We start from the raw sequence: 25,406 nt of genomic DNA, 5'->3' as shown, positions 1-25,406 counted from the left end.
CATCTTTTGAGGACGATCTGCCTGTCAAGCGCCCTGCGGAGTTTCGCAAGCTTGTGTATGTTCTGTCGCAGCTTCGGCTGTACATGTTCCAGGCTTCTTATGATGCGTTTGAGCTTTCCTCCAGAGTCTCGGTCTTCGCAGTGGCCATGTGTCACTTGGCGTGGCTTCGCATTGTGGATATGGACCCCCAACCTGCAGGACCGGTTGGCCAATCTACCCTGTTTGGGGAACGAGTTGTTCGATGATTCCATCGAGGCTGCCACAAAACGCCTCTCTGAACACGAACGCTCCTTTGCTTCCCTGGTTCGGGCTAAGGCGATGCCTGTTCCGCCCAAGTCCTACCGGCTGCCTCCCCAGCACTATCCACAAAAATCAACGCGGGCGTTCTCTCGTCCTCCTCCTCGGCGCCCGCAGCAGCAGAGGGCTCCCCCTAAGTCCCAAACACCTGCGGCGACTAAGCCGCCGCTGTCTTTTTGACTGGCCCGGTGAGAGGGGGCTGGCCTCCTCCGACTGGGGTGTTCCCCCTCTTCCCATCGGGGGACGTCTACGCGCCTTTTATCAGCATTGGACGGAGATTACTGCAGACTCTTGGGTCCTCTCAGTCATCCGAGAGGGCTCTCAACTTCTGGGCCTTACCGCCAGACAGGCCTCCAACAGAGTCTCTTTCCGACAGGTCCCAGCTTCCCCTACTACTTCAGGAAGCGCATGCCCTCCTTCGCCTGCGGGCGGTAGAGGAGGTTCCCCCTTGTCAACGGGGCTCCGGGGTTTACTCGCGGTACTTTCTGGTTCCCAAAAAGATCGGGGACCTTCACCCTATCCTGGATCTGCGGAAGTTGAACAAGTTCCTAGTTCGGGAGAAGTTCTGCATGCTCTCGCTTCCCATTTTGTATCCCTTGATGGACAAGGGGGACTGGTTGTGTTCCCTCGACCTGAAGGAAGCCTACACTCACATTCCGATCCACCCGGCTTCTCAAAGGTTTCTTCACTTTCAGGTGGGAAACCTTCATTTGCAGTATCGGGTCCTCCTGTTCCGACTCGCATCGTCCCCAGGGGTATTCACGAAGTGCCTTTTGGTGGTGGCGGCGGCCTTGCGGCCGCAGAGTCTTCAGGTTTTCCCTCTTATTTTCGTGACACATTACAATGTAATTTGTGCAAACCGCTGGAGCCTAGGAGCTCGGTCCCTGTCCCATCCCCACAAACCATCTCACTTCTGTGTTCCTATTTTCCCCATTTCTAATATCTCCCCTATGTATCTGGCATTGCCCCCCCCTTCCTGTGTCCATATACCATCCCCATGGCATGTCCCCTTTATGTCTCTGTCCTATGCCCCCATGCACATAATTTCCCCTCTTTCTGTTACCTTCCTGTGTCCAGATTTCCCCTATCTTCCTCTTCCATACCAGTGTGTCTCTTCTTTTCAACCCCATCTAGCTTCTCTCCCTCTTTCTTCCCCCCCCCTGCTTCCAGCATCTGGCTCATCTGCCTGTCCTCCCCTTTCTTTCCTTCTGTAGGTTTCTTTCTTTCCCTCTTCATCCCCTTGGCCCAGAATCTTTTTCTCTTTCACTCCCTCCTTCCTAGTGTGAGCCGGGAACATGCACGATCGCGCGGTCTAGCAGCCCCCACCCGCCCGATCGCAGCATTTAGCCAGCTCCCTCCCTCCACCTCACCTTATATGCCAAGTTTGCCGGCTTTCTTTTTCCCGAGCCACACGCGTTCAAAAAGCCGCGCACGCGTGGCTGCGCGTGTTGATCAATCTTCTCCTCTCCTGCAACTTCCTGTTTCCGGTTGCGTCAGAGGAGAAGATTGATCAACTCGCACAGCTGCGCCTTTTTGAATGCGTGTGGCTCGGGGAAAAAGAAAGCCAGCAAAGAGCATATAAGGTGAGGTGGAGGGAGGGAGCTGGCTAAATGCTGCGATCGGGCTGTTGGGGGCTGATGGACCGCGTGATCCTTGATGCCTCACTGTGGAGACAAGACCATTCACCGCTCCACGGGGCGGTGAATGGCCTTGTCCCCGTCCCCACAGTGACTACTATTTTTCTTTCCCCATTTCAGCGGCTATTCGCGGGTAACAACCACCGTGTCATTCTCTACTGAAGACCACGAGGAGGGGATGCGTCCTCTAGTGGAAGCAGGAAGGCGCACGCCTGTGTGGGCAGCACTAGCAAACTTTGAGGTATTCAATCAAGTTTGCATGAAAAGCTGTCCGCGACGGGGCTCCGTGGATGATGTCACCCACATGTCGAGAATATCTGCCTGCTGTCCCCTGGATAACACTGTTACGGTAAGTAATTGTGCTTTTTGACTTTAGAGTCACAATTGGTCCCGAAATGGGAACAAGATACTTTGCATGCCCTATTGAAAGCTAAATAGAAATATAATGAGATTTCCTCACAATTGGCTAGGAAAGATTTGTTTTCTTAGCAGGCTTTGTATTATGGAAACTCGAATAAAACGGGAAGATTTTTGGCTAATTATCTTAAAGCAAAAAAAGAATAGTAAAGATTGTGGCCATTAAAGATGAAAAGGTAAAATTCATACCCATATTGGAGATGTCTTAAGACAATTTTTGGATTATTATAAAGCTTTATATTCTTCAGAGCTTTATTAAAATCAAGAAATTGAAGGAAGAGAATTCTTAAACTTAATTAATAGGCCAAAGATTCCAGAGCATATACACTTCTCCCTCCATATTCGCTGTGAAAGGGGATTAACAGACCCGCGAATACAGAAAAACCGTCATGAATAACATGGTGGGAGATCTGGCCTGTTCTTGAAGGAGAGGCAAAACAAGGTGAAGAAAGTGCTGGGGATCAGCGATTTTCTCTGTAAATGCTTGGAATCTGCAATTTATCTATGCAAGTTGATGTAATTTGGGGGGAGGAGTCAGCAAGCTAAAAACCGCAAATAATCGAAACCATGATTGCTGAAACCGCGAATACAGAGGGAGAAGTGTAAAAGTAAATCTTGAAGCACCTATTATCATTTAAGAACTCCAGGCAGCATTGAAGTCTCAGAGTTGGATCCGCTCCGGGTAGTGATGGATTCACTGTGGAGTTTTTCAAATCTTTTCAAAATTTACTATTATCTCATCTTTTAAATTTATATCAATCACAACTAAGGGTTGTATATCAGGTATTATGGTGGAAGCGTTAACCATTGTTTTGCCAAAGCCAAACAGAGATCTCATGTTGGTTTCAAACTACAGGCCTATTTCTTTATTTAATGTGGATGGGAAAATCTCGACTAAATTATTGGCTTTACGATTAGCCAAGGCTCTCCCTTATATAATTGGTATGCACCAAATGGGTTTCGTTGCTCAAAGACATTTTTCAAACAATACCAGATTGGCACTTCATATGTTCAATTTAGCAAAAACAATAGAGGATCCAGTCTTTTCTGTCTCTTTGGATGCAGAGAAGGCCTTTGATCGTGTAGAATGGACTTTTATGTATCAAGCAATGGATTGGTTTGGAATAGGTTCTGGGTTTATTCAAATGATTCAAACCTTGTATAGTTCCCCTTCTGCCAGATTATATATTAATAATGCACTTCTCCGTATTTGCGGGGGATGCAGGCAGAACATAGGCGCGAATATGGAAAAACCGCAAATAACGTTTTTAACGTTATTCGCGGTTTTTAGAAACAAGCCACTATTACTACAACAGTATTGAAATTCTTAAAATTTTATTAAACAACAATACCTGTACTGTACAGCCATATTCTCAGGTCATCAAAAAGTTCAATACTAATAGTTCAATACAGTATTGAGAGGTCAATACTAGAATACAGTACAGTGCCTGCACAGGTTCATATATCCCTTTTCTTCAATAATTGCCTTAAAGGTAGAAGGGAACTCTCTAGCTGCTTCTTGGTTGGCAGATGCTGCTTCTCCTGTCACTCTCACATTTCTCAGGCTATACCTGTGATGGAATTTATCAAACCACCCTTTACTGGCCCAAAAGTCAGTGGATTGCAATATTTCACCTTCTCTGTTCTTCAAGTATTCATATAAAGACTTAGCTTTTCCTCTTATCACAGAGTCTAGCGGGACGAGAGAGATTGGCATCTCGCACAACATGTAATATCTTCGCAGCTGCTGGTGCAGCTGCCGCAACAGCTACACGGATTTGTTTTTTTCATTCTTTTTTATGTACCTAACGGTTGACTCATTTATGCCATAACATCGATCAACAGTGGAGGATGACTTTAGTCTCTGAAGCATATCCAGTAATTCTTCCTTTTCTTGTAAGGTTTTCACTTTTATTTCCCTTTTGGGTGCACTATCGGTTCCACTTGAACTCTTGCACTTTGTAGACATGGTAGGAGACCTGATCTGTTCCTGAAGGAGAGGGAAGCTGTGATTTCTGGGCTTGGAGCCAGCAGACTATGATTTTCTGGGCTTGGAGCAAACAAGCAGCGATTTTCTGGGCTTGGAGCAGACAAGCAGCGATTCCCAGCGATTCACAAAGAATAGAGGGCTAGAAGTAGGCAAGCAGCGATTATCAGTGATTCAAAGAGAATTCAGGGCTTGGGCAGGCATGCAGAGAAGCAGCGATTCCAAGCGATTTTCTCCAGGCATGCTGGGAAGAAGCCTTTCTTTCTATGGATGCTGGGAAGCAGTGTTTTTCTGAGTGCACACTGGGAAGCATGAAAGCAGCGAATTTGTGGGAGAAAGTTTATAGGCAGTGATTTTCAGAGTTAATGGTAAGCAATAAACTTTTATCGGTTCAGTACAGTTCAGTAAAAGGAAAAATACTTTAATGATGATGTAATTTTTGGGGGTAGTGTCAGCGTTCGAAAAATCGCAAATAAGCGAAACCACAGATACGGAGGGAGAAGTATACATTCTCAGAGCATTTTTGTCTGAAGAGGGGAATTAGACAAAGATGTCCCTTATCTGCTTTGCTTTTTGATATTGATTTGGAACCCTTGTTGGCCATTCAGCAGGCAAAGGAAATACAGGGAATCCATATGCAGGTCGAAAGTACAAGGTTTCGGCCTATGCAGATGATATATTGCTTCATTTGAAGAATCCTAAATCTACCATCTCGCAGTTACTGGAATTGATCAATTTGGCAAATTTTCTGGTTACAAAATAAATTGGAGCAAATCAGAGGTTCTTCCATTAAGTGTGCACTGTGTAAAAGGTTTAATTGATCCTACATAGTAACATAGTAACATAGTAGATGACGGCAGATAAAGACCCGAATGGTCCATCCAGTCTGCCCAACCTGATTCAATTTAAATTTTTTTTTTTTTCTTCTTAGCTATTTCTGGGCGAGAATCCAAAGCTTTTCCCGGTACTGTGCTTGGGTTCCAACTGCCGAAATCTCTGTTAAGACTTACTCCAGCCCATCTACACCCTCCCAGCCATTGAAGCCCTCCCCTGCCCATCCTCCTCCAAACGGCCATGCACAGACACAGACCGTACAAGTCTGCCCAGTAACTGGCCTAGTTCAATCTTTAATATTATTTTCTGATTCTAAATCTTCTGTGTTCATCCCACGCTTCTTTGAACTCAGTCACAGTTTTACTCTCCACCACCTCTCTCGGGAGCGCATTCCAGGCATCCACCACCCTCTCCGTAAAGTAGAATTTCCTAACATTGCCCCTGAATCTACCACCCCTCAACCTCAAATTATGTCCTCTGGTTTTACCATTTTCCTTTCTCTGGAAAAGATTTTGTTCTACGTTAATACCCTTTAAGTATTTGAACGTCTGAATCATATCTCCCCTGTCTCTCCTTTCCTCTAGGGTATACATATTCAGGGCTTCCAGTCTCTCCTCATACGTCTTCTGGCGCAAGCCTCCTATCATTTTCGTCGCCCTCCTCTGGACCGCCTCAAGTCTTCTTACGTCTTTCGCCAGATACGGTCTCCAAAACTGAACACAATACTCCAAGTGGGGCCTCACCAATGACCTGTACAGGGGCATCAACACCTTCTTCCTTCTACTTTGGAAGGAAGAGGGAATAAAATATTTGGGCATAATGATTCAAAAAAATTTGGAAGACACAATGACAGTAAATTAAAAATCTTTATTACTGAAAGTCAAAGAAATGTGTGAGCATTGGAACCCACTACATCTTTCTTGGTGAGGGAGAGTCCAAACCATCAAAATGATGATTTTGCCTGTGGTTTGTTACCAAATGAATATGTTACCGGTTTATTTTTAAAGTTCCTTTTATAAAAAATTAAATGGGATTCTTACAAAATTGATTTGGCTGGGTAAAACTGCTAGAATAGTCTTAGTATCTTTGCAAAAGTCACAATCGACAGGGGGGGGGTGTAAATTTTCCAAGTTTTTATAGGTATCATCAAGCCTTCATTTTGCATCAGGATATGTATTGGATCCTTCCTGAACTCATCGAGAATCTGCCAGTTTGGCTGATATTAGAGAGTAATCTCATGTCCCCATTTCATCTGAGCCATATGTTGAGTATCAAGCTGCCTGGAATATATAAGTACAATAGTATTCTTTTTTTCCACCTGGAATACATTAAAATTTATGGAAAAACCTTAGTAATCATTTTAGTATGGAGTTCTTATGCTTTCAGGCGGACTTCTTGGGGCACCAAGCCACCCAGTGGTATAAATTGCTGACTAGATTTATTAAAAAGAAACTAAACACTGGTCTGAGAGACATTTGGAGTATTGAGATTAAGCACCAAATTACTGCTTCTCAATGGCCACGAATTTGGACTTGGAGGATGAGAAGTACAGTGTCGGCATCTATGAGACAAACTTGTCTTTTTTCTGTTACATAGAGCATTATGGACCCCTGTTCGATTACAAAAATTGGATAGCTCTAAGTCTAATAAATGTTGGCACTGTCATCTCGAAGCAGGGACTTTAGATCATTTATTATTCTATTGTCCATTTATTATGAATTTCTGGAAATCAATTTGGGACCAAATTAATTGTTTATTAGATAACCCAGTGGCATTATCATATGATACTGTGCTATTTGGTATGGCAATAAGAGCAAAAAGTCAGATTTCTACAAATAACAACAAATTATTACTTATAATGATGATTGGGGTTGCCATTCAACAAATTACGTATAATTGGAAAAATTGGAGTAGATTAAATTATAATTTCTGGTGGAATTCCTTATGTCATGTTTATAAAATGGAAAGATTTATTGCAATACAGCGCGTTTTTTTTCAGGAAATTTCAGGATGTGTGGGAGCCATTTACAAAGTATTGTACCAATTAGATGACATTTTATTTTATTTTTTTTTTTCCCTTAAATTTACAAGTTTGATTGTGAGGGGGGGAGGGTAAATTTATTGTTACATACTGTATAAGGTATTGATTATATGATAAGGAAGGGTGGTAGATAAGAGCATATTATTTGTACCATTGATGTTATTAAGTGTTATTTATTGTTAATTTGTTTGGATATATTGTTACACTTATTGTAAATTTGAAAATGATTAAATTTAAAAAAAAAATTAATAATTTAACACCTACTCCAATACAACAGTCTATGTGTCAGTCTCTATGGTTAAACTCCAAAATACAAATCGGCGAGTCTAAAATCCTCTGGAAACATTGGCTGCAGGCAGGCATACGTACTGATGTGATCTCAAATGGGAAAATGCTAAATTTATTACAACTGCAACAATCATTCGGCATATCAAAGTCTCAAGGTTATAAATGGTTGCAGTTGAAACAGGCCATTCAGAAGGGGTTCCCTGATTGGCGTAATTAAAAAAAATCAGTATAGCTTGCCGGGCCTATGTTTCCAGACAGATTTGCAAGGGCATCAGGCCGCCACGTGGTATAAATTAATATCCGAATATTTGAATAAAAAAACCTAAAACAAGCCTAAAAGACATTTGGAGCATTGAGATAAAGCAGCAAATTTCTGCTATTCAATGGCCACGAATTTGGACTTGGAGGATGAGATATATAGCGTCAGCATCTATGAGACAAACCTGGTTCTTTTTATTACATAGAATTTTTTAGACCCCAGTTCGTTTACAAAAGTTGGACAGTTCTAAGTCTAACAGATGCTGGCACTGTCATCTTGAAGTAGGGACACTGGATCATTTGCTGTTTTATTGTCCCTTGATACTCAATTTTTGGAAATCAATATGGGGACAAATTAATATGATACTGGAAACATCGATTCCATTGTCTTACGATGTGGTCATATGTGGGACATTGTTGAAAGCTAAAAATCCATTAGATAGATATAAAAACAGACTTCTTATAATTATGACAGGGGTTCCATGCAAATGATCACCAGGAATTGGAAGTACTGGGACAGGCTAAATTTTTCCTTTTGGTGGGAAACTTTGGGCTCCTCTTACAAAGGTGTGCTAGCGTTTTTAACGCACGCACAGGATTAGTGCGCACTATAGTGTGCGCTAGCCGAAAAATTACCGCCTGCTTAAAAGGAGGCGGTAGCGACTAGCGCGTGCGCTAAAATCGCTAGCGCGCCTTTTGTAAAAGGAGCCTTTTGTGTCAGTTATAGATATGAAAAAATGAATTCGGAAATATTGGGACATTAATTCCTATTTGTTTTTCACACACATCCAGGGAGGATGGGAGAGAGGAGGGGGGGGGGAATATATATTTTGTATTGTATTATTTGATTGGAAGTAAGTGCTGTTCATTGTATTACTTGTTTGTAAAACTTTTTGCACTTTGTATTTGAATTGAAAATCAATAAAGAATTACAGAAAACCCCTCCCAGTAATAAATCCAATCCAATTATGTTGAGAAATCTTCTAAAACTCGTTTAAATTAGTTATCCTAGCTCTTACTCAGTTTAAGCTTTATACATTTTTCTGAACTTTGTGAATAAATTTTAATACTGTACACAGAATTGATTTTCTCTGTGGCATTTTTCTTATGTGATATTGCATAAATATAATAATATGCAATGTCTTATGAGCAAGAATACCAAGCTAAGGTTTAAGACACTGTCTGTCTATTTTTACTGAAACGGAACATTACAAAGAGGTGTTCCTCCAGAATGTTCTCCTGATCCATCTATTCATAATTCTGTTTCCTGAGAAAGTTGTCATTGCCTCTCAGCATAAAGGATGTTATGTCTGTGTGTCTGTTGCAGAAGGTGCTGCTTTGTTGATCAGTCTGCTGAGTAAGTCTGTTTTGCATCAGTTTCATTTTCACAAACCTGTCCACAGTGTCACCTTCTCTCCAGATGGAAGGTAAGAGCTTTCACTTTCTGATTACCGTATATAAATGTATATATAGAGAGAAAGATAACCAGGCTGCGTCAGGTTATGAACAAGTTAAAACCAAATAATCAGAAGACTGATAAATGCAAACAAACCATATAAAAGTCCATAATAATAATTTATTTTTATATACTGCCTAACAGCAGTTCATAGCGGTTTACACAATAGGTACTCAGCATACAATATAATAATAACATCAAACATAATAAAATTCTAACTAATACAAGCATTAAAACTAATGAATAAAAAACCACAATATAAACTAAAATAAGTATAGATAAAAAGATTAAATGTACATTTATAACTAGGTGATAATATGAAAATCAGTAATGTATATTATATTGTTTAAATAAGTGGGTTTTAAGATCTTTTCGAAACTGATAGTAAGAAAGAAATGGAGAAAAGAGAAGATTCAAACATGAATTTATTAATCCTGCTTGGAATGCTAAGGTCCTATCCCCAAAATTTTTGTAACGACATGCATTTGCAGAAGGAAAATAAAACCAACCAGATCTATGAATATTTTTCTTAGAAATAAAAAAACTAAAATGAGAGACAAGATAAGCCGGTACTAAGCCAAATAAAACTTTAAGGGCTCCTTTTACGAAGCCGCGTTAGCGGTTTTAGCACACGTGGCTTTTAAGCGCGTGCTAAATCCTCACTACATGGCTAGAACTAACGCCAGCTCAATGCTGGCGTTAGCGTCTAGCACAGCCGGCAGTTTAGCGCGCGCTATTACGCACGTTAAACCGATAGCGCGGCTACGTAAAAGGAGCCCTAAAACAAATGCATCCAAATTTAATTAACACTAGCCTCAAACGGTAGCCAATGAAGCTTTTGATAATATATACTGATATGATTGTGTTTTTTCAGATTAAAAATCAAACGAAGAGCTGTATTTTGTATGATTTTTAGTCGGTTAGTAGTTATTTTATACAATCCCAGATAAATAACAGACATACTAAATATGAGACAAACTATTTAAATGCATAAAACCATAAAAAAGGCAGAACAAGCAAATGTGAGAAGGGTGTAGAGCAGTGGTCTCAAACTGAAAACCCTTTGCAGAGCCACATTTTGGATTTGTAGGTACTTGGAGGGCCTCAGAAAAAAATAGTTAATTGTCTTATTAAAGAAATTACAATTTTGCATGAGGTAAAATCTCTTTAGTTTATAAATATTTCCTTTTGGCTAAGTCTTAATAATATTGTAATTTATAGCTAAAGAGACATATGATCAAGAAACTGTTTTATTTTACTTTTGTGATTATGATAAACATACTGAGGGCCTCAAAATAGTACCTGGTGCCCGGGCCGCGAGTTTGAGACCATTGGTTTAGAGGATCCCCATATATAACCAGTTTTCATTTAAAGCTTAAACTATAACTTCTATCATAAACTTTTATTTCATAGTCAAACATGCTTGGGTATGTATAACAGTGTGAAATTCAAACAGATAACAAACACTCAAGAGAGACATACCTAAAGGGGAATCTAGGTTTTTATGCTTATGAGGTTACCTGCCCTTTCTAGTTAGAAGAGGGCTTCCTCTCTAACAGGGTTCTGAGGCTTTTCCCTTTAAGATCTTTTTGGATTTGTTAGTTGATTCTCACTAAAAAAAAAATATTTTCACAGCTTTCTGGTTATATGTTTGATAGAATCTAGGTTTCTCCAGAATCTAAATTGCAATCCTTAAATCAAAAACGGATCACTTTCTGTTCCATAAATCATAATGAACTGAAAGGGACAATAGCTGAACTACTTCAACTAATAGCCAATCTGTCGATCAAATCGGGAAAGATTCCGGAAGACTGGAAGGTGGCGAATGTTACGCCAATCTTCAAAAAAGGTTCAAGGGGAGATCCAGGAAACTACAGACCAGTGAGTCTGACCTCGGTACCAGGAAAGATTGTAGAGGCGCTGATAAAAGACTGCATCATTGATCACCTTGATGGACACAATCTGATGAGGACCAGTCAGCACGGCTTCAGCAAAGGACGATCTTGCTTGACGAACCTGATGCACTTCTTCGAGGGAGTCAACAGGCAGATAGACAAGGGTGACCCGATCGACATTATATATCTGGATTTTCAGAAGGCGTTCGACAAGGTTCCGCATGAATGACTTCTTCGGAAAATTGAGAGCCATGGAATAGAGGGTGAACTACTCACATGGATTAGAAACTGGCTAGCGGATAGGAAACAGAGAGTGGGGGTAAATGCACAATACTCGGACTGGAAGAACATCACCAGTGGGGTGCTGCAGGGCTCGGTGCTTGGACCCGTGCTCTTCAACATATTCATAAATGATCTGTAAATAGGTACGATGAGTGAGGTGATTAAATTTGCGGACGATACAAAGTTATTCAGAATAGCAGGGGGACTGTGAAGATCTGCAACACGACATAACCATGCTCGAGAAATGGACAGCAACATGGCAAATGAGGTTCAACGTGGATAAGTGTAAAGTAATGCATGTTGGTTTCAAAAATCCCATGCATGAATACAGGATGTCCGGGGCGGTACTTGGAGAGACCCCCAGGAAAGGGACTTGGGAGTACTGGTCGACAAGTCGATGAAGCCATCTGCACAATGTGCGGCGGCGGCAAAAAAGGGCGAACAGAATGCTAGGAATAATTAAGAAGGGAATCACGAACAGATCGGAGAAGGTTATTATGCCGCTGTACCAGGCCATGGTACGCCCTCACCTGGAATAAAGCGTCCAGCACTGGTCGCCGTACATGAAGAAGGACATGGCACTACTCGAAAGGGTCCAGAGAAGAGCAACTAAAATGGTTAAGGGGTTGGAGGAGCTGCCGTACAGTGAGAGATTAGAGAAGCTGGGCCTATTCTCCCTTGAAAAGAGGAGACTGAGAGGGGACATGATCTAAACATTCAAGATAATGAAGGGATTAGATTCAGTAGATAAAGACAGGTTTTTCCCCCTCTCCAAGGTAGAGAGGACGAGAGGGTACTCTCTAAAGTTAAAAGGGGATAGATTCAGTACAAACGTAAGGAAGTTCTTCTTCACCCAGAGAGTGATGGAGAGCTGGAATGCTCTTCCGGAGTCTGTTATAGGGGAAAACACCCTCCAGGGATTCAAGACAAGATTGGACAAGTTCTTGCTGGACCAGAACGAACGCAGGTAGGGCTGGTCTCAGTTAGGGCACAGGTCTTTGACCTGGGTGCCGCTGCGTGAGCAGACTGCTGGGCGCGATGGATTGCTGGTCTGTCCCAGCAGCGGCAATTCTTATGTTCTTATAATGCACAAACCAGTTAAAAACTTAATTTGCTCGCAAGTTCTCCAAGCATAGCAGCAGCACTCCTCTCAACCAGCAGTTCAGCAGAATTTGCCATCTTGCTTTACAAATTAGCTTTATGGCTCACAATTCTATGTCAAAAGTTCTGAGCACTGCACAGCTTTAAAAGCAAATTATATCTAATATAATAAAATGGTAAGCCGCGCATGCGCACTAAAAAAAACGTGTTCCGTGAGCTGTAGCGAAAAAAACAATTGCGCATGCGCGGCCCCGGCGGCGGCTTTCAAATAAAAAAAAAAATTTCCATAGCTGCGGCGGCCTTCCTCACCCCCGGCTCCTCTCTTGAACTGGACGGTCCCCGCGTCTGCCTACCCTTCCCCCCAACACAGCGCATTCCCCCCCCCCCCCAACGAATCAATAAATCGAGCCGGGCCGCCCTCCGCAACAGACCAGAGGAGTTCTTTGCCGCTCACACCCCTTCCCTTGCCGCTGACCCGAATACCTACCCGGCGATTCAAGAAGCCTGTGCAGCAGTCTTCACACGCTGCTTCAGGCTCTTCTACTGCCCTGATTTGCTCTGCCGCGTCTCTGATGATGTCATCAGAGACGCGGCAGAGCAAATAAGCGCAGTAGAAGGACCCGAAGCAGCGTGTGAAGACTGCTGCACAGGCTTCTTGAATCGCCGACTTACAAGTGAAGGGGGGGGGGGGGCCGCAATGACTCTATCCGATTAATTAAAAAACTCTGCACAAGGGGAGCAGGAAGAGATGATGATGGACAGGGGGGGGAAATGAAGGGAGGCCTATTGTTGGACAGGGGGAGCAAGAAGAGGTGCTGATGGACAGGGGGGGAAGTAAAACAAAGGGAGAAGGGCTGCTGCTGGATAAGGGGAGCAATGAAGAGGTGGTGGTGGACAGGGGGGAAAAATGAAGGGAGGCCTAATGCTGGACAGGGGGAGCAGGAAGAGGTGCTGATGGACAGGGGGAAAAAAATTAAGGGATGCCTACTGCTGGACAGGGGGAGCAGGAAGAGATGCTGATGGACAGGGGGAAAAAATAAAGGGAGGCCTACTGCTGGACAGAGGGAGCAGGAAGAGGTGATGATGGACAGGGGGAAAAAGGAAGGGATGCCTATTGTTGGACAGGGGGAGAAGGAAGAGGTACTGATGGACAGGGGGGAGGTAAAACAAAGGGGGAAGGGCTGTTGCTGGATAAAGGGAGCAGTGAAGGGGTGGTCGTGGACACAGGGGAGGTAAAAAGAAGGGAGAATGGACAGGAAAAAGTGGCTAAGGAGACAGAGAGAGAAAGAAATAAAGACAGACACACACACATATATTCTAGCCCGAGGGAGGAAAATGCTGCACAGGGAAGTAGGGAGGGGGGAAATGCTGATGCACAAGGAAATGGAGGGGGAGGGAATGCTGATATGGCTACCGTACAGGAAGGTGGACAAGGGGAGATAAATGCTGCATAGGGGGCAGAAAGAGAGATAAATAGAAAGAAAGACAAATAATAGGAGGGAGGGAGACAGAAATAAAAGAAGAAAGACACAAGGGCAGGGAGTGAGACAGAAAGAAAGACAGACATACATATATTCTAGCACCCGTTAATGTAACGGGCTTAAAGACTAGTGAGGGTATAAAATCTCATCAAGTTTTTTTGAAGAATTCCCCTTCACCTACATTGGGAGCATATAAATTGCAAAGGGTATATTTCTGATGAGCAATAGTGACCGCCAAAAGCAAATAACGACCTGCTGGATCCCTCAATTCAGTAGCCATCTGAACCTATTAGCTACTATGAAACAGAATGGCTACTCCCTTAGTTTTATGTTGATGTTGATTAGAAGCAAAATAAATGGTCGAATATCCCGGGGGCTGTAATACATTACATTAGTGATTTTTTATTCCGCTTGTACCTTGCGGTTCAAAGCGGATTACATAAGAAGAGAACTGGACATTTCCAGGATGGTACATGACAATAGAGAATACAGTTTGAGGATAGAGACTTAATAACAGAATGATAGTAAAGACTTAGTAACATCGGAAGATGTTTTGGACGGCAGTGTTTTGGTTTCTTGGGGGATGGGGTGAGGGAGGTTAGGTAGATTGTAAATGCTTTTTGAACAGCAGTGTTTTGATTTCTTTACGGAATGTCTTGAGGTCTGATGTTGTGGTTAACAATCTGGTGATGGGAGGTTCGAGTTTTGCGGCATGTGTTGCCAGGAGGCTATCGTAGAGCTTTTTGCGGTGAGTACCCTTGAGTGGTGGGTATGTGAATGATGTCAGTGTTCTTCTTGTTCTGGTTGGAAGGTTACGGTTTAGGCGGTCATCTAGGTAGGTGGGTGCAGTACCGTTAATACTCGTTCATGTTTAGATAGCAAATGGGTCTCCTGCAAGAACACAATTTGGGCTCTCTGACGGGCTAGTTCCCTATAAAGGAGATGACGCCTCATGGGAACATTAAGCCCTCGCACATTTATAGCTAATAATTTTAGGTCACCAATAATCCCCCCAAAAATCCTACAACACATTTTACCAAAAACCCTCAGTTCCCTAAGCAATCCCCATCTCCCCCTCCCTAACTTCCCTACCCCCTACCCACCCATAGTAATCATAAACAAGATCACCCCCAACAGGTGCACCCATGTAATCCCCCCAACCATCAAAAAAATACCAACTATGGTCAAAGTACAAAAGCATTGCTCTCCCATGATTCAATCACACATGTTCATCAAAAAATCCAACCCAATAACGTAATAACTCAAACAGCACAACACTCCTAAATATAGGAGACAGTCACTCCACTGAAACAGTGGGAAAGCTGCAAATGCAGAGAAGAAATGATATCAAAGAATCAGTTACTAATCCCCATCAAGTGCCTGGTAGAGAACGTTGCTCCTGGTCAAGTGACTGGCATTTCAGATGACCACCCTCCCGACTAGGTTGTGAAGGTTCTGCCCAGCGTAGGCATCCATCAGCCACCCGACCCAATGGTGTTGGGGAGGTCTCCATAAACTGAACCTCTGGGAAGATTTGGGAAGCCCCTGAAAGAGACTGCATAATGCGCAAAGAACTCTCAAGATAAAATAGTAAAGCAAAAGGGTAGCGCCAGCGGTACTTAATTTTTTGTTCCACAAGATATCGAAGTAGAGGCTTCATTTCTGCTCTACAATGCCAGATCTTGGTAGATTTCATATTCTAAATCCTCCCATTTAAGCACAGCAAGCAATCTGGCCTTCCGCACAATAGCCTCCTTGATCTTAAAATCCTTAAAGCAGACAATATCTCGAGGTTTATTCTCCCGAGGAGCCGCCAATGCTCGCTGAGCTCGCTCAATAGAGATCTCCAGTAGGGATCCGGATTCTGGACCATCAACCAATAATAGAGATGCTATTTGTAGAGCAACCCGCTCACAATCCATATATTGTGCGGGTTCTGGTATTCCTTGGATCCTCAGATTGTTTCCACTGGCTCCTGTTCTCTAAATCTTCCAATTTATCATAGCTATAAATTTGTTGCACCTATAAATCTTTAGAACGTCCCTCAACTTGGGCAAGTGCGGTACGCTGGTCATCCAACTGAGTCTTCAAATCTCCTACACGGGTGCCCAGCTCAGATAAGAACATAAGAACATAAAAAGTTGCCCCCGCTGAGTCAGACCAGAGGTCCATCTTGCTCAGCGGTCCGCTCCCGCGGCGGCCCATCAGGCCTAGTGCCTAAACAGTGGTCCCTGATTAATTTTGTAACCTACCTCTAATCCCATCCCTATAATCTACCTTTACTCTTATCTGTACCCCTCAATCCCTTTGTCTTCCAAGTACCTATCCAAAGCTTCTTTGAACCCCTGTAGCGTGCTCCTGTTTATCACATCCTCTGGTAGCACGTTCCATGTATCCACCACCCTCTGTGTGAAAAAGAACTTCCTGGCGTTTGTTCTAAACCTCTCCCCTTTCAATTTCTCTGAGTGCCCCCTTGTACTTATTGATCCCCTTAATTTGAAAAATCTGTCCCTGTCTATTTTTTCTATGCCCTTCATGATCTTGAAGGTTTCTATCATGTCTCCTCTAAGTCTCCGCTTTTCCAGGGAGAAAAGCCCTAGCTTTTTCAGTCTGTCAGTATGTGAGAGGTCCTCCATGCCCTTTATTAGCTTAGTTGCTCTTCTCTGGACCCTCTCAAGTACCTCCATGTCCTTCTTGAGGTACGGCGGCCAGAACTGAACATAATACTCCAGGTGCGGGCGCACCATAGCACGATACAGTGGCAGGATGACTTCCTTTGTCCTGGTCGTGATACCCTTCTTAATGATACCCAACATTATGTTTGCTTTCCTTGAGGCCATGGCACACTGCGCCAACGCCTTCAATGTTGTGTCTACCATCACTCCCAGGTCTCTTTCAAGGTCGCTCACCCCTAGCGCTGATCCCCCCATTTTGTAAGTGAACATCGGGTTTTTTTCCCCTATATGCATGACCTTGCATTTCCCTATGTTGAAACTCATTTGCCACTTTTTGGCCCATTTTTCCAGTGTTGTCAGATCTTTTTGGAGATCTTCGCAGTCCTCCATGTTATTGACCTTGCGATATACATTACATTACATTACGGATTTCTATTCCGCCTATACCTTGCAGTTCAAGGCGGATTACAAAAGATTTGTCTGGACATTTTCCAGTGAAGATAAAATTTTTTTTTTTTTTTAAACATAGGGGAGATAGCTGGATAGAAACCTATGGGAACTTACGGGATGGATATTAAACTGACAGTGCAGAACTGTGTGAAAAAGACAAATGGAATACAGTTAGAGTGGGTAAGATTACAATCTATTTTTGAGGTTTGTTTACTTGGAAGGTGTTTAGGTGGGTAATTTGGGGGAGAATTATCTGGAGGTAGGTGAGTCTTCTGGAGGTAAGAGAGGAGGGGTTAAGATATTTGGATGAATTTTTTGAAAAGCAGGGTTTTGATTTCTTTTCGGAATGTTTTGAAGTTGTCTAATATTGTCATCAGATTGGAGATGGAATGGTTGAGTTTTGCTGCTTGTGTTGCTAGAAGGTTGTCAAACATTTTCTTGCGTTGTGTGCCTTTGAGTGGGGGGAAGGCGAAAGGGTTCGAGGTTCTTCTGTATCTTGAGGTGGAGATCTGGTTTAAGCGGTTGTTTAGATAGGAGGGGGAAGAGCCGTGTAACGCTGTGAATACTAGGCAGTGGAATTTGAATTGAATTCGTGCTTGTATGGGTAGCCAGTGAGAGTCTAAGAAGGCAGTTGTTAAGTGATCATATTTTCTAAGTGAATAGATCAGTCTGAGGGCGGTGTTTTGTATGGTCTGGAGTTGTTTTATCATAGTGGCTGGACAAGGAAGATATAGGGAGTTGCAGTAATCCAGCAGACCTAAGACTAGGGATTGGACGATTAGTCTGAATTGTGCTTGGTTGAAGAATTTTCTAATTTTACGTAGATTTCTCATGGTTAGAAAAGCTTTCTGGGTCGTCTTGTTGATCTGGGACTGCATTGTGCAACATCTGTCTATCGTAACTCCTAGGAGTTTTAGTTCGGGTTGTATTGGGTATTTGGTATTTTTGATTTTCAGTTCAGTGATGGTAGGAGTTTGGGCTTTTTCGAGCAAAAGGAATTTTGTTTTTTCTGAGTTTAGTTTTAGTTTGTGATCCATCATCCATTTTTCTACTTTATCTAAGGTTGTTTCTAGCTTTGTTGTGGTGGTGGTCTCTGATGGGTCGAAGGGGAGGAGTATGGTGATGTCATCAGCATAGCTGAAGGATGTGACATCTAGGGTATCTAAAGTGACTCCTAGGGAGGAGATAAAGAGGTTGAAGAGCGTAGGTGAAAGAGGTGATCCTTGTGGAACTACGCAGGGATTTGCCCATGGCTCTGATTTGATATCATTGTGTTTTACCCTGTAGGTTCTAGATTTGAGGAACCCTTGAAACCATTTGTAGACCTTGCCTGAGATTCCTATGGCGTCGAGAATCTGTAGTAATAAGGTGTGGTCAACTAGGTCAAATGCTGCGGAGAGGTCTAGTTGTATTAATATCATTTTTTTTCCTTTACTGATGTGTTGCCGGGCTGTATCTAGTAATGTGACAAGTAGTGTTTCTGTACTATGGTTAGTTCGGAATCCTGATTGTGAGGGGTGGAGTAGGTTATGTTTTTCCAGGTATTCGGTGAGGTATTGTGCAACTAGGCCTTCTATTATTTTAACGTACATTGGTATTGAAGCGATAGGTCTGTAGTTGGAGGGGCTATCTATTGGGCCTATCTATTGGGCCTTTGTGATCTTTTATGATTGGGGTGATTAAGATCTCTCCTAGGTCCTGTGGGAATTGGCCTTCTGTCAATGTGGTTTGAATCATAGCATGAAGTTGGTTTTGAATGTGGTGGAGGCGTTTGATAACAGGTAGGTGGGGCAATTATTTAGGTCGCTGGAAGCATGGCTGTATTTATTGTAGAGTCAGTTCATATCCGACCAGAGTAGTATTGGGAAGTCGGACCAGCTTCTGTCTGCTACGATGGCTTCGCCTGTTGATGGGTTTGTTGTTATCTTTTCTAGATGGGTGTGTGTGTTGATGAATGTGGATCTGATAATGGTGATCTTGTTTTTGAAATGGTCGGCTAGGTGGATGGCTGTTGGTGGGTGGATACCTTGGGTGGAGAGGTAAGGTTTGTTATCAGTGAGGTTCTTTACTAGATTGAATAGCTTTTTTGTGTCTGGGGTTTTTGTGCCTATCATTTTGGAGTAGTAGGCTTTTCGTTTTTCCTTGAGTTTGGTTTTGTATTGGTTAATTTGGATTCTCCATGCAGTTTTAGTGTGTTCTAAGCTCTTATTTTTTTTCCAGTCTCTTTCTAGTTGTCTGCAGAGCTTTTTAGATTGGAGAAGTTCGGAGTCGAACCATTTATCAGAAGGTCTGCATATTTTGAATTTTAGTTTTTCTGGGGCTAGCTCATTTAGAATGGTTTCGCTTATGGATCTCCATTGGGATACGAATTCGTTGGGGGCTATGTTGGTGGTGGCGTGGTCTGCTTTATCCCAGAATATAGAGGGTTCGATTTTTTGGCGTGCTTTGAAGGAGGTTTTTTTTGGAGGTTGTTTGTTAATGCTTTAAGGCCAGTTGATGTCAAAGGTGTATTTATAGTGATATGACCAGAGGGAGGGGTGCCATGCCCCATTTGAGATATTGATTTTGGGTTTGTGAGGGTGTTGGGTCATGTAAGCAGCGAGATCTAATTGGTGGCCTTTTTCGTGTGTGGATTGGGGATTGAGGATCTGGTAGTTCAGTGCATTGAGGTATGAGAGTAAATTTATTACTTGTTTTGAGGTGTGATCTTATAGATGGAGGTTTACGTCTCCTAGGAGAAGGTTATGAGGTGATGTTAGGGAGTTCTGGTAGATAAATTCTTCGAGAGCTTGTTTGTTGTCATTCCATTTTCCTGGTGTTGAGTAACAGAGGATGCATGTTAGAGTTCCTATGAGAGAATCATCGGATAGTTGACAGGCTAGGAGATCTAGGTGGGGGGTGGAGTGTTTGTCTAGGGTCTTTATATTGATGTTGTTTTTGAGTATGATGGCTAGACCTCCACCACGTTTTTTTTTTCTGCAGATTAGTTCTATTTTATAACCCGTTGGGCAGAGTTTGTGATGGAGGGATCAGATTCTGAGGTTAGCCAGGTTTAGGATAGGAATAAGCAGCTTAGTTGTTTTTTAACTATCCAGTCCTTAATAAGGTCTGCTTTTGTGCTTATTGATCTGATGTTCATATATGCACAGGATAATGTGGTGTTAAGTGTTTGGGGAGTGGGTGAGCAGTTTGGGTGGAGGAGATGTTCTTTGGTGTGTGGGTGATAGTTGTGGTTTACTGGTTTTGGTTTTGGGGGCGGTCTTTTTCCCCAGCTGGTTGGTATGCTGATATGGTTGAGTGAGGAGCAATCTATCAAGTTTCTGGGTGAGTATAGTTTTCTGGTTTGGTGTCATCCGCAAATTTAATAACCTCGCATTTTGTTCCTGCTTCCAGGTCGTTAATGAATATATTGAATAGGAGAGGTCCCAGCACCGACCCCTGTGGAACTCCGCTTTGACCCATTGCCAGTCTGAGTAATATCCCTTTACTCCAACCCTCTGTTTCCTGTCCGCCAGCCAGTTTTTGATCCATCGGTGGACCTCCCCTTGCACCCCATGGTTCCATAGCTTCCTTAGTAGTCTTTCGTGTGGCACCTTGTCGAAGGCTTTTTGGAAGTCAAGGTAAATGATATCTATGGATTCCCCTTTATCCACCTGGCTGGTTACCCCCTCAAAGAAGTATAATAAGTTCGTGAGGCATGACCTGCCCTTGCAGAAGCCATGCTGGCTCGACTTTAGCTGCCCATAGTTGTCGATGTCTTTAATCAGTGCTTCCATCATCTTTCCCGGGACCGAGGTCAAGCTCACCGGCCTGTAGTTTCCTGGGTCTCCCCTTGAGCCTTTCTTGAAGATGGGCGTGACATTTGCTATTTTCCAGTCTTCCAGAATCTCTCCAGTTTTTAGGGATAGGTTGCATATTTGTTGAAATGGCTCAGCTATTTCGTTCCTTAGTTCCTTGAGTACCCTTGGGTGAATGCCATCCGGACCTGGCGATTTGTCGCTCTTTAGCCTGTCTATCTGCCTGAGGACATCCACCTTGCTCACCTCTAGCTGGACCAGATTTTCATCCTGCTCTCCTTTTACGATCTCCTTGGGCTCCGGAATGTTGGTTATGTCCTCCCTCGTGAAAACTGATGTGAAGAACTTATTTAGCCTGTCAGCTATCTCTTTTTCCTCTTTTACCACTCCCTTTCTGTCCCCATCATCCAAGGGTCCCACTTCCTCCCTTGCTGGTTGCTTCCCCTTAATGTACCTGAAGAATGATTTGAAGTTTGTTGCTTCCCCTGCCAGTCTCTCTTCATATTCTTTTTTTGCTTTCCTAACCACTCGATGACACTCCTTTTGGTGTTTTTTGTGTTCCTTTTGGTTCTCCTCTGTTTTGTCCTTTTTCCATTTTTTTGAATGATGCTTTCTTGTCACTTATCGCCTTTTTCACTGCATTTGTTATCCACACTGGGTTTTTTGTTCTATTTTTTTGCACCCTTTCCTGTACTTGGGGATGCACAGGCTCTGTGCTTCGTGCACTGTGCCCTTGAGTATGGTCCAGGCATTTTCTACGGACTCCATCTTCCTTGCGCTGTCGTTGAGTTTCTTTCCCACCATTTTCCTCATGGCATCATAATTCCCTTTTTTGAAGTTAAGTGCAGTCGTTGTAGTTCTTTTCACCTTTGATGATCCAATTTCTAGCCTGTACTGGATCGTGTTGTGATCGCTGTTTCCTAGTGGGGCTAGTACCGCCACCTCCTTAGCGGGTCCCCCTAGTCCGTTGAGGATTAGGTCAAGAGTGGCATCACCCCGTGTTGGTTCCGTGACCAGCTGTTCCATGAAACAATCCCTCTTGACCTCCAGGAATTTGGTCTCCCTCATGCAGTTTGAGTGCCCAATACTCCAGTTTATTCCCGGGTAGTTGAAGTCTCCCATCACCACCACACTTCCGATCTGCTGCTAGCGTAGTAAATTCACCCTGGAGCTCCTTCATCTCATTCCGTATTTCCCGAAACAGGGAGTGGACTTCCATCAATGGGTCCGATGGCAGCTGGGAAAAGTCTCTCCACCCGCGGGCACTTCATTGAGCAGCAGTGCAGGATCCACCGCAAGCGGCCCAGTATAGGCTTCTCCTCACCCTTCAACGCCATCTTAGCTGAGTCAAGGTGCACAGGGCCGAAGGCAAAATCCTTCAGCGTCCTATGAACTGATTGTGCCATAAAGATACAGGTATGCTCCAAAAGAAAGCCGCTCTAAAACCCACAAAGTACAGGGTTGGATTCACGATTTAGGGAGGGAAAGCAATGCAAATTAGGCTCGAGGCACACGGAGCTGAGCAGTCACCCGTCCATACAGCCCGGTGATGTCACTTCCCCCGCCAGCTTTTCTTCCATTTTGGCCAGAATACTGGGTGGAACTTGTGCATGGTATACTACTCTGCAGTTTGATAATCAGCCGGAAACTTCAACAGGAAAGATTGTTCGGCATGGGCATCAATCAGAAATCTTCGTCATTGAAGATGTCGACATCAACACTGGGAGAGACATCGCTCCATTTGGTAAGTCAGTTTAGAGGCACTAGCTTCCGAATTGGCTTTGCAGGTCACTTTGCATCAAGTCTCTTGATGCTGACCAAGCAGCGATGACCACCCTCCAGCTTGCCTCAACTTCAAGGTGTGCATCCTTAGTGAGATTATCCTCTTCGGGGCAAGCCGTAACACCGATGGTACCGGCAAGAAAGCCAGCGGTACCAGTGTTTTTTCTTGTGGGTATATCCCCAGTATCCACTACCTCGGTACTGGTCTGACTTAAGTACAAGTCTCGCGGTGCAGCTGCTGGTTTCTCCGGAGTGACATTGATCCACTCTATCAGGAAGCACTGGTACAAAGAGAAAATGTAACTTTTTCACATTCTTCGAAGAGAACAACAGCTTCACATCGTGCTTTTTTCTAGTCATTGGACTGGTACCGGACTTGACAGCATCGATCTTCTCGACGCATTTCTTCACTGAAGCCTTCATATCCCTTGAGCTTACAGTCTGATTCAGTTGAGGACTTCTCTGAGCCTACAACAAAGTCTCTACTCAACTGTCCACCAATGGCTAAATATTCCACTCAAAGACTATAGTTCTTATGCAGTTGGGGAAAAGAGCTATCACTGGAGCTAGAAACTGATTCTGCCTGTAGTGCTGAATACCTGAAAACTTCCAGCACTTAAATTATGATCAGTCTCCTCAAGAACTTCTCCGCTGTTTTCTTTTTCTCAGCCTCTTCCTCAACCAATCGAAACTGATAACCATGGCCCTCTGGGTTCTACAGGTCATTCAAGAGGGATACTTTTTTCATAAAACCTATGAAACGTCCCTCACCATTCTGGGAGCTTCCAGAGACTTTCCTCTATTTACAACTACCAGCCACTAGTGGTAGAGGTAAAAAAAAGAGTGAAAGCTGCACTTGTAACAGTACTCCATGTTACCAATTAGACTATCAAAATCACAATTTCTATATCTCCTGCTATGTGAAGCATTTTGTTTGGATATTGCCTTCTGATGAATGCTTTCCTTCTTGAAATATACAGGAATCTCATCATATACCTCAGTCCCTTCCCTCACATATATCTCAATCCCTTCCTCCACATGTATCGGACTTGAAACTTATTCATGGTCTATGGAGGAATCTAACATGGGTGTAGAGTCTGTAAAGTTAGATTCCTCCACAGGGTGCGGCTGTTCAGGATTCCCCGATGGGGCATAAAGCCTGTAAGGTGGCTTTTTCCTGTTTTGATTCTACTTGAACTTGTGGGATCTAACGGGTATAGAGCTTATAAGTTAGATTTCCACGATATTGGAGTTTGATTCATCCACATGGTATTCAGCAAGCAACTTGACATGCGTCAAACGTCTTGTGGCTGTTTCAGGATTCCACCATGGGACATTGAGCTATAAGGTAACTCTTTCCTATTTTTTCAATTCTACATGAGCTGGCGGGATCTAATAGGGGTGTAGAGCCTGTAAGTTAGATTCCCACAATATTGGAACCTTCTACTGTTTTATCTTTAAGCCACGATTAACCAGGTGGTTCTTCTCCAGGATGTCTTCCACTGTTCCATCAATGTTTTATACAGTACCTTCTAGAAGACATGCAGTTGTTTTAAGTCTTTTTCCCTACATCTGTTCCTTAATGAATGTTTGCCACACGTTTACTCCATTGTCTCTTTGATTCCAAATGCCCGGTGGTTTGGGAGTGGCTGTAGGGGAGGTCAAGACCACTACATTAAAAAAAATAACAAAAAACATTTTCAAGAATGACTTTCTCTTCACTTGATCATTATGCCTCCAGACCTTCAAGAGTCTGCTTTCAAGTTGACTCTTCTTCTTCGAGGGAAGGTATTTCTTTATCTTTTCAAAGAAGAGTTTTCACTCTGCAGGTGTTTTTACTTCCAGTATTTTCTCATTCCAAAAGGGAAGGGAGGTCTATGGCTAATTTTTAGACCTCGGGAGCTTCAACAAATTTCCATTTAAGAGATAACAAGTTTCATATGTTCCCTCTTAGGTCGCAACGACGGCTATATTCCCTGGATCTGAAAATAAGTTTCTTCTCATATTCCAGTGCTTCCGAACTTTTGGAAATTACTCAGATTTCGGATGGTGCAGCACCATTATCAATTCAGATTCCTGCCTTTTGGCCTTGCATCCTCTTCCAGAGTAGTCATCAAGGCCTGATTGTAGTGGCAGCAGTGTTGCAGACAAGAGTCTCTCGGAGTTTTCCCTTGCAGTGACTCAGTTCACATGTCTCTTCTTTCACCCTCAGCACTGATTGAGCTTTATGAGGAGACTTACTTCTCCCTTCAATCTTGGCCAGACATCTGATGGTACTCCTGTGTCACATGGCCTCCATGGGGCATGTTGCTCCGTTTAAGAGACTTCATCTCAAGACTCCTCAATAAACTCTTGCATGTCGGTGGTCTCAAGCTCGCAATCCATTGTCTCAACACTTTACACTTTAACAATCTCTGCAGTGCTGGATGAGCTCTTTCTTGCTTTCCAAGAGGTTTTTGTTTTAGCGCATCTCCACATCAGAAGGTTCTGACCATGCACTCGTCCTCCTACGCTTGCGGGGTCTATCTGGATGGTATTCGCACTTAAAGTTGCTAATCTACTGAACCAGTTTCTTTCTATCTATATCTTTTGGAACTCTGAGAAATCTACAATACTCTCGAAATATTTCACTACATTGTGACTAATCTACATTCTCTTAATTCCCATGGACATTTAGGTTGTACTCTATTAGATAACCATGTAACGAGGCATGGGTTCTTTCCTTTTT

The 25,406-nt window shown here is 43.1% G+C and overlaps 1 protein-coding gene across 1 annotated transcript in view; it reads left to right on the top strand.

The window, feature by feature from the left end:
- Positions 1 to 25,406, top strand: part of PWP2 (PWP2 small subunit processome component) — a 360,035-nt gene that overhangs the window by 59,326 nt on the left and 275,303 nt on the right. The window contains exon 4 of the mRNA XM_033941702.1: positions 9,087 to 9,186. Within this exon, the coding sequence (XP_033797593.1) occupies positions 9,087 to 9,186 (100 nt within the window). The remainder of the gene's footprint in view (positions 1 to 9,086; positions 9,187 to 25,406) is intronic.

The sequence above is a fragment of the Geotrypetes seraphini genome, chromosome 4 (genome assembly GCF_902459505.1).
Source record: "Geotrypetes seraphini chromosome 4, aGeoSer1.1, whole genome shotgun sequence".
Lineage (NCBI taxonomy): Eukaryota > Metazoa > Chordata > Amphibia > Gymnophiona > Dermophiidae > Geotrypetes > Geotrypetes seraphini.
The sequence above is the reverse complement of the archived record's forward strand: the minus strand, read 5'-3'. Positions and strand labels throughout refer to the sequence as shown.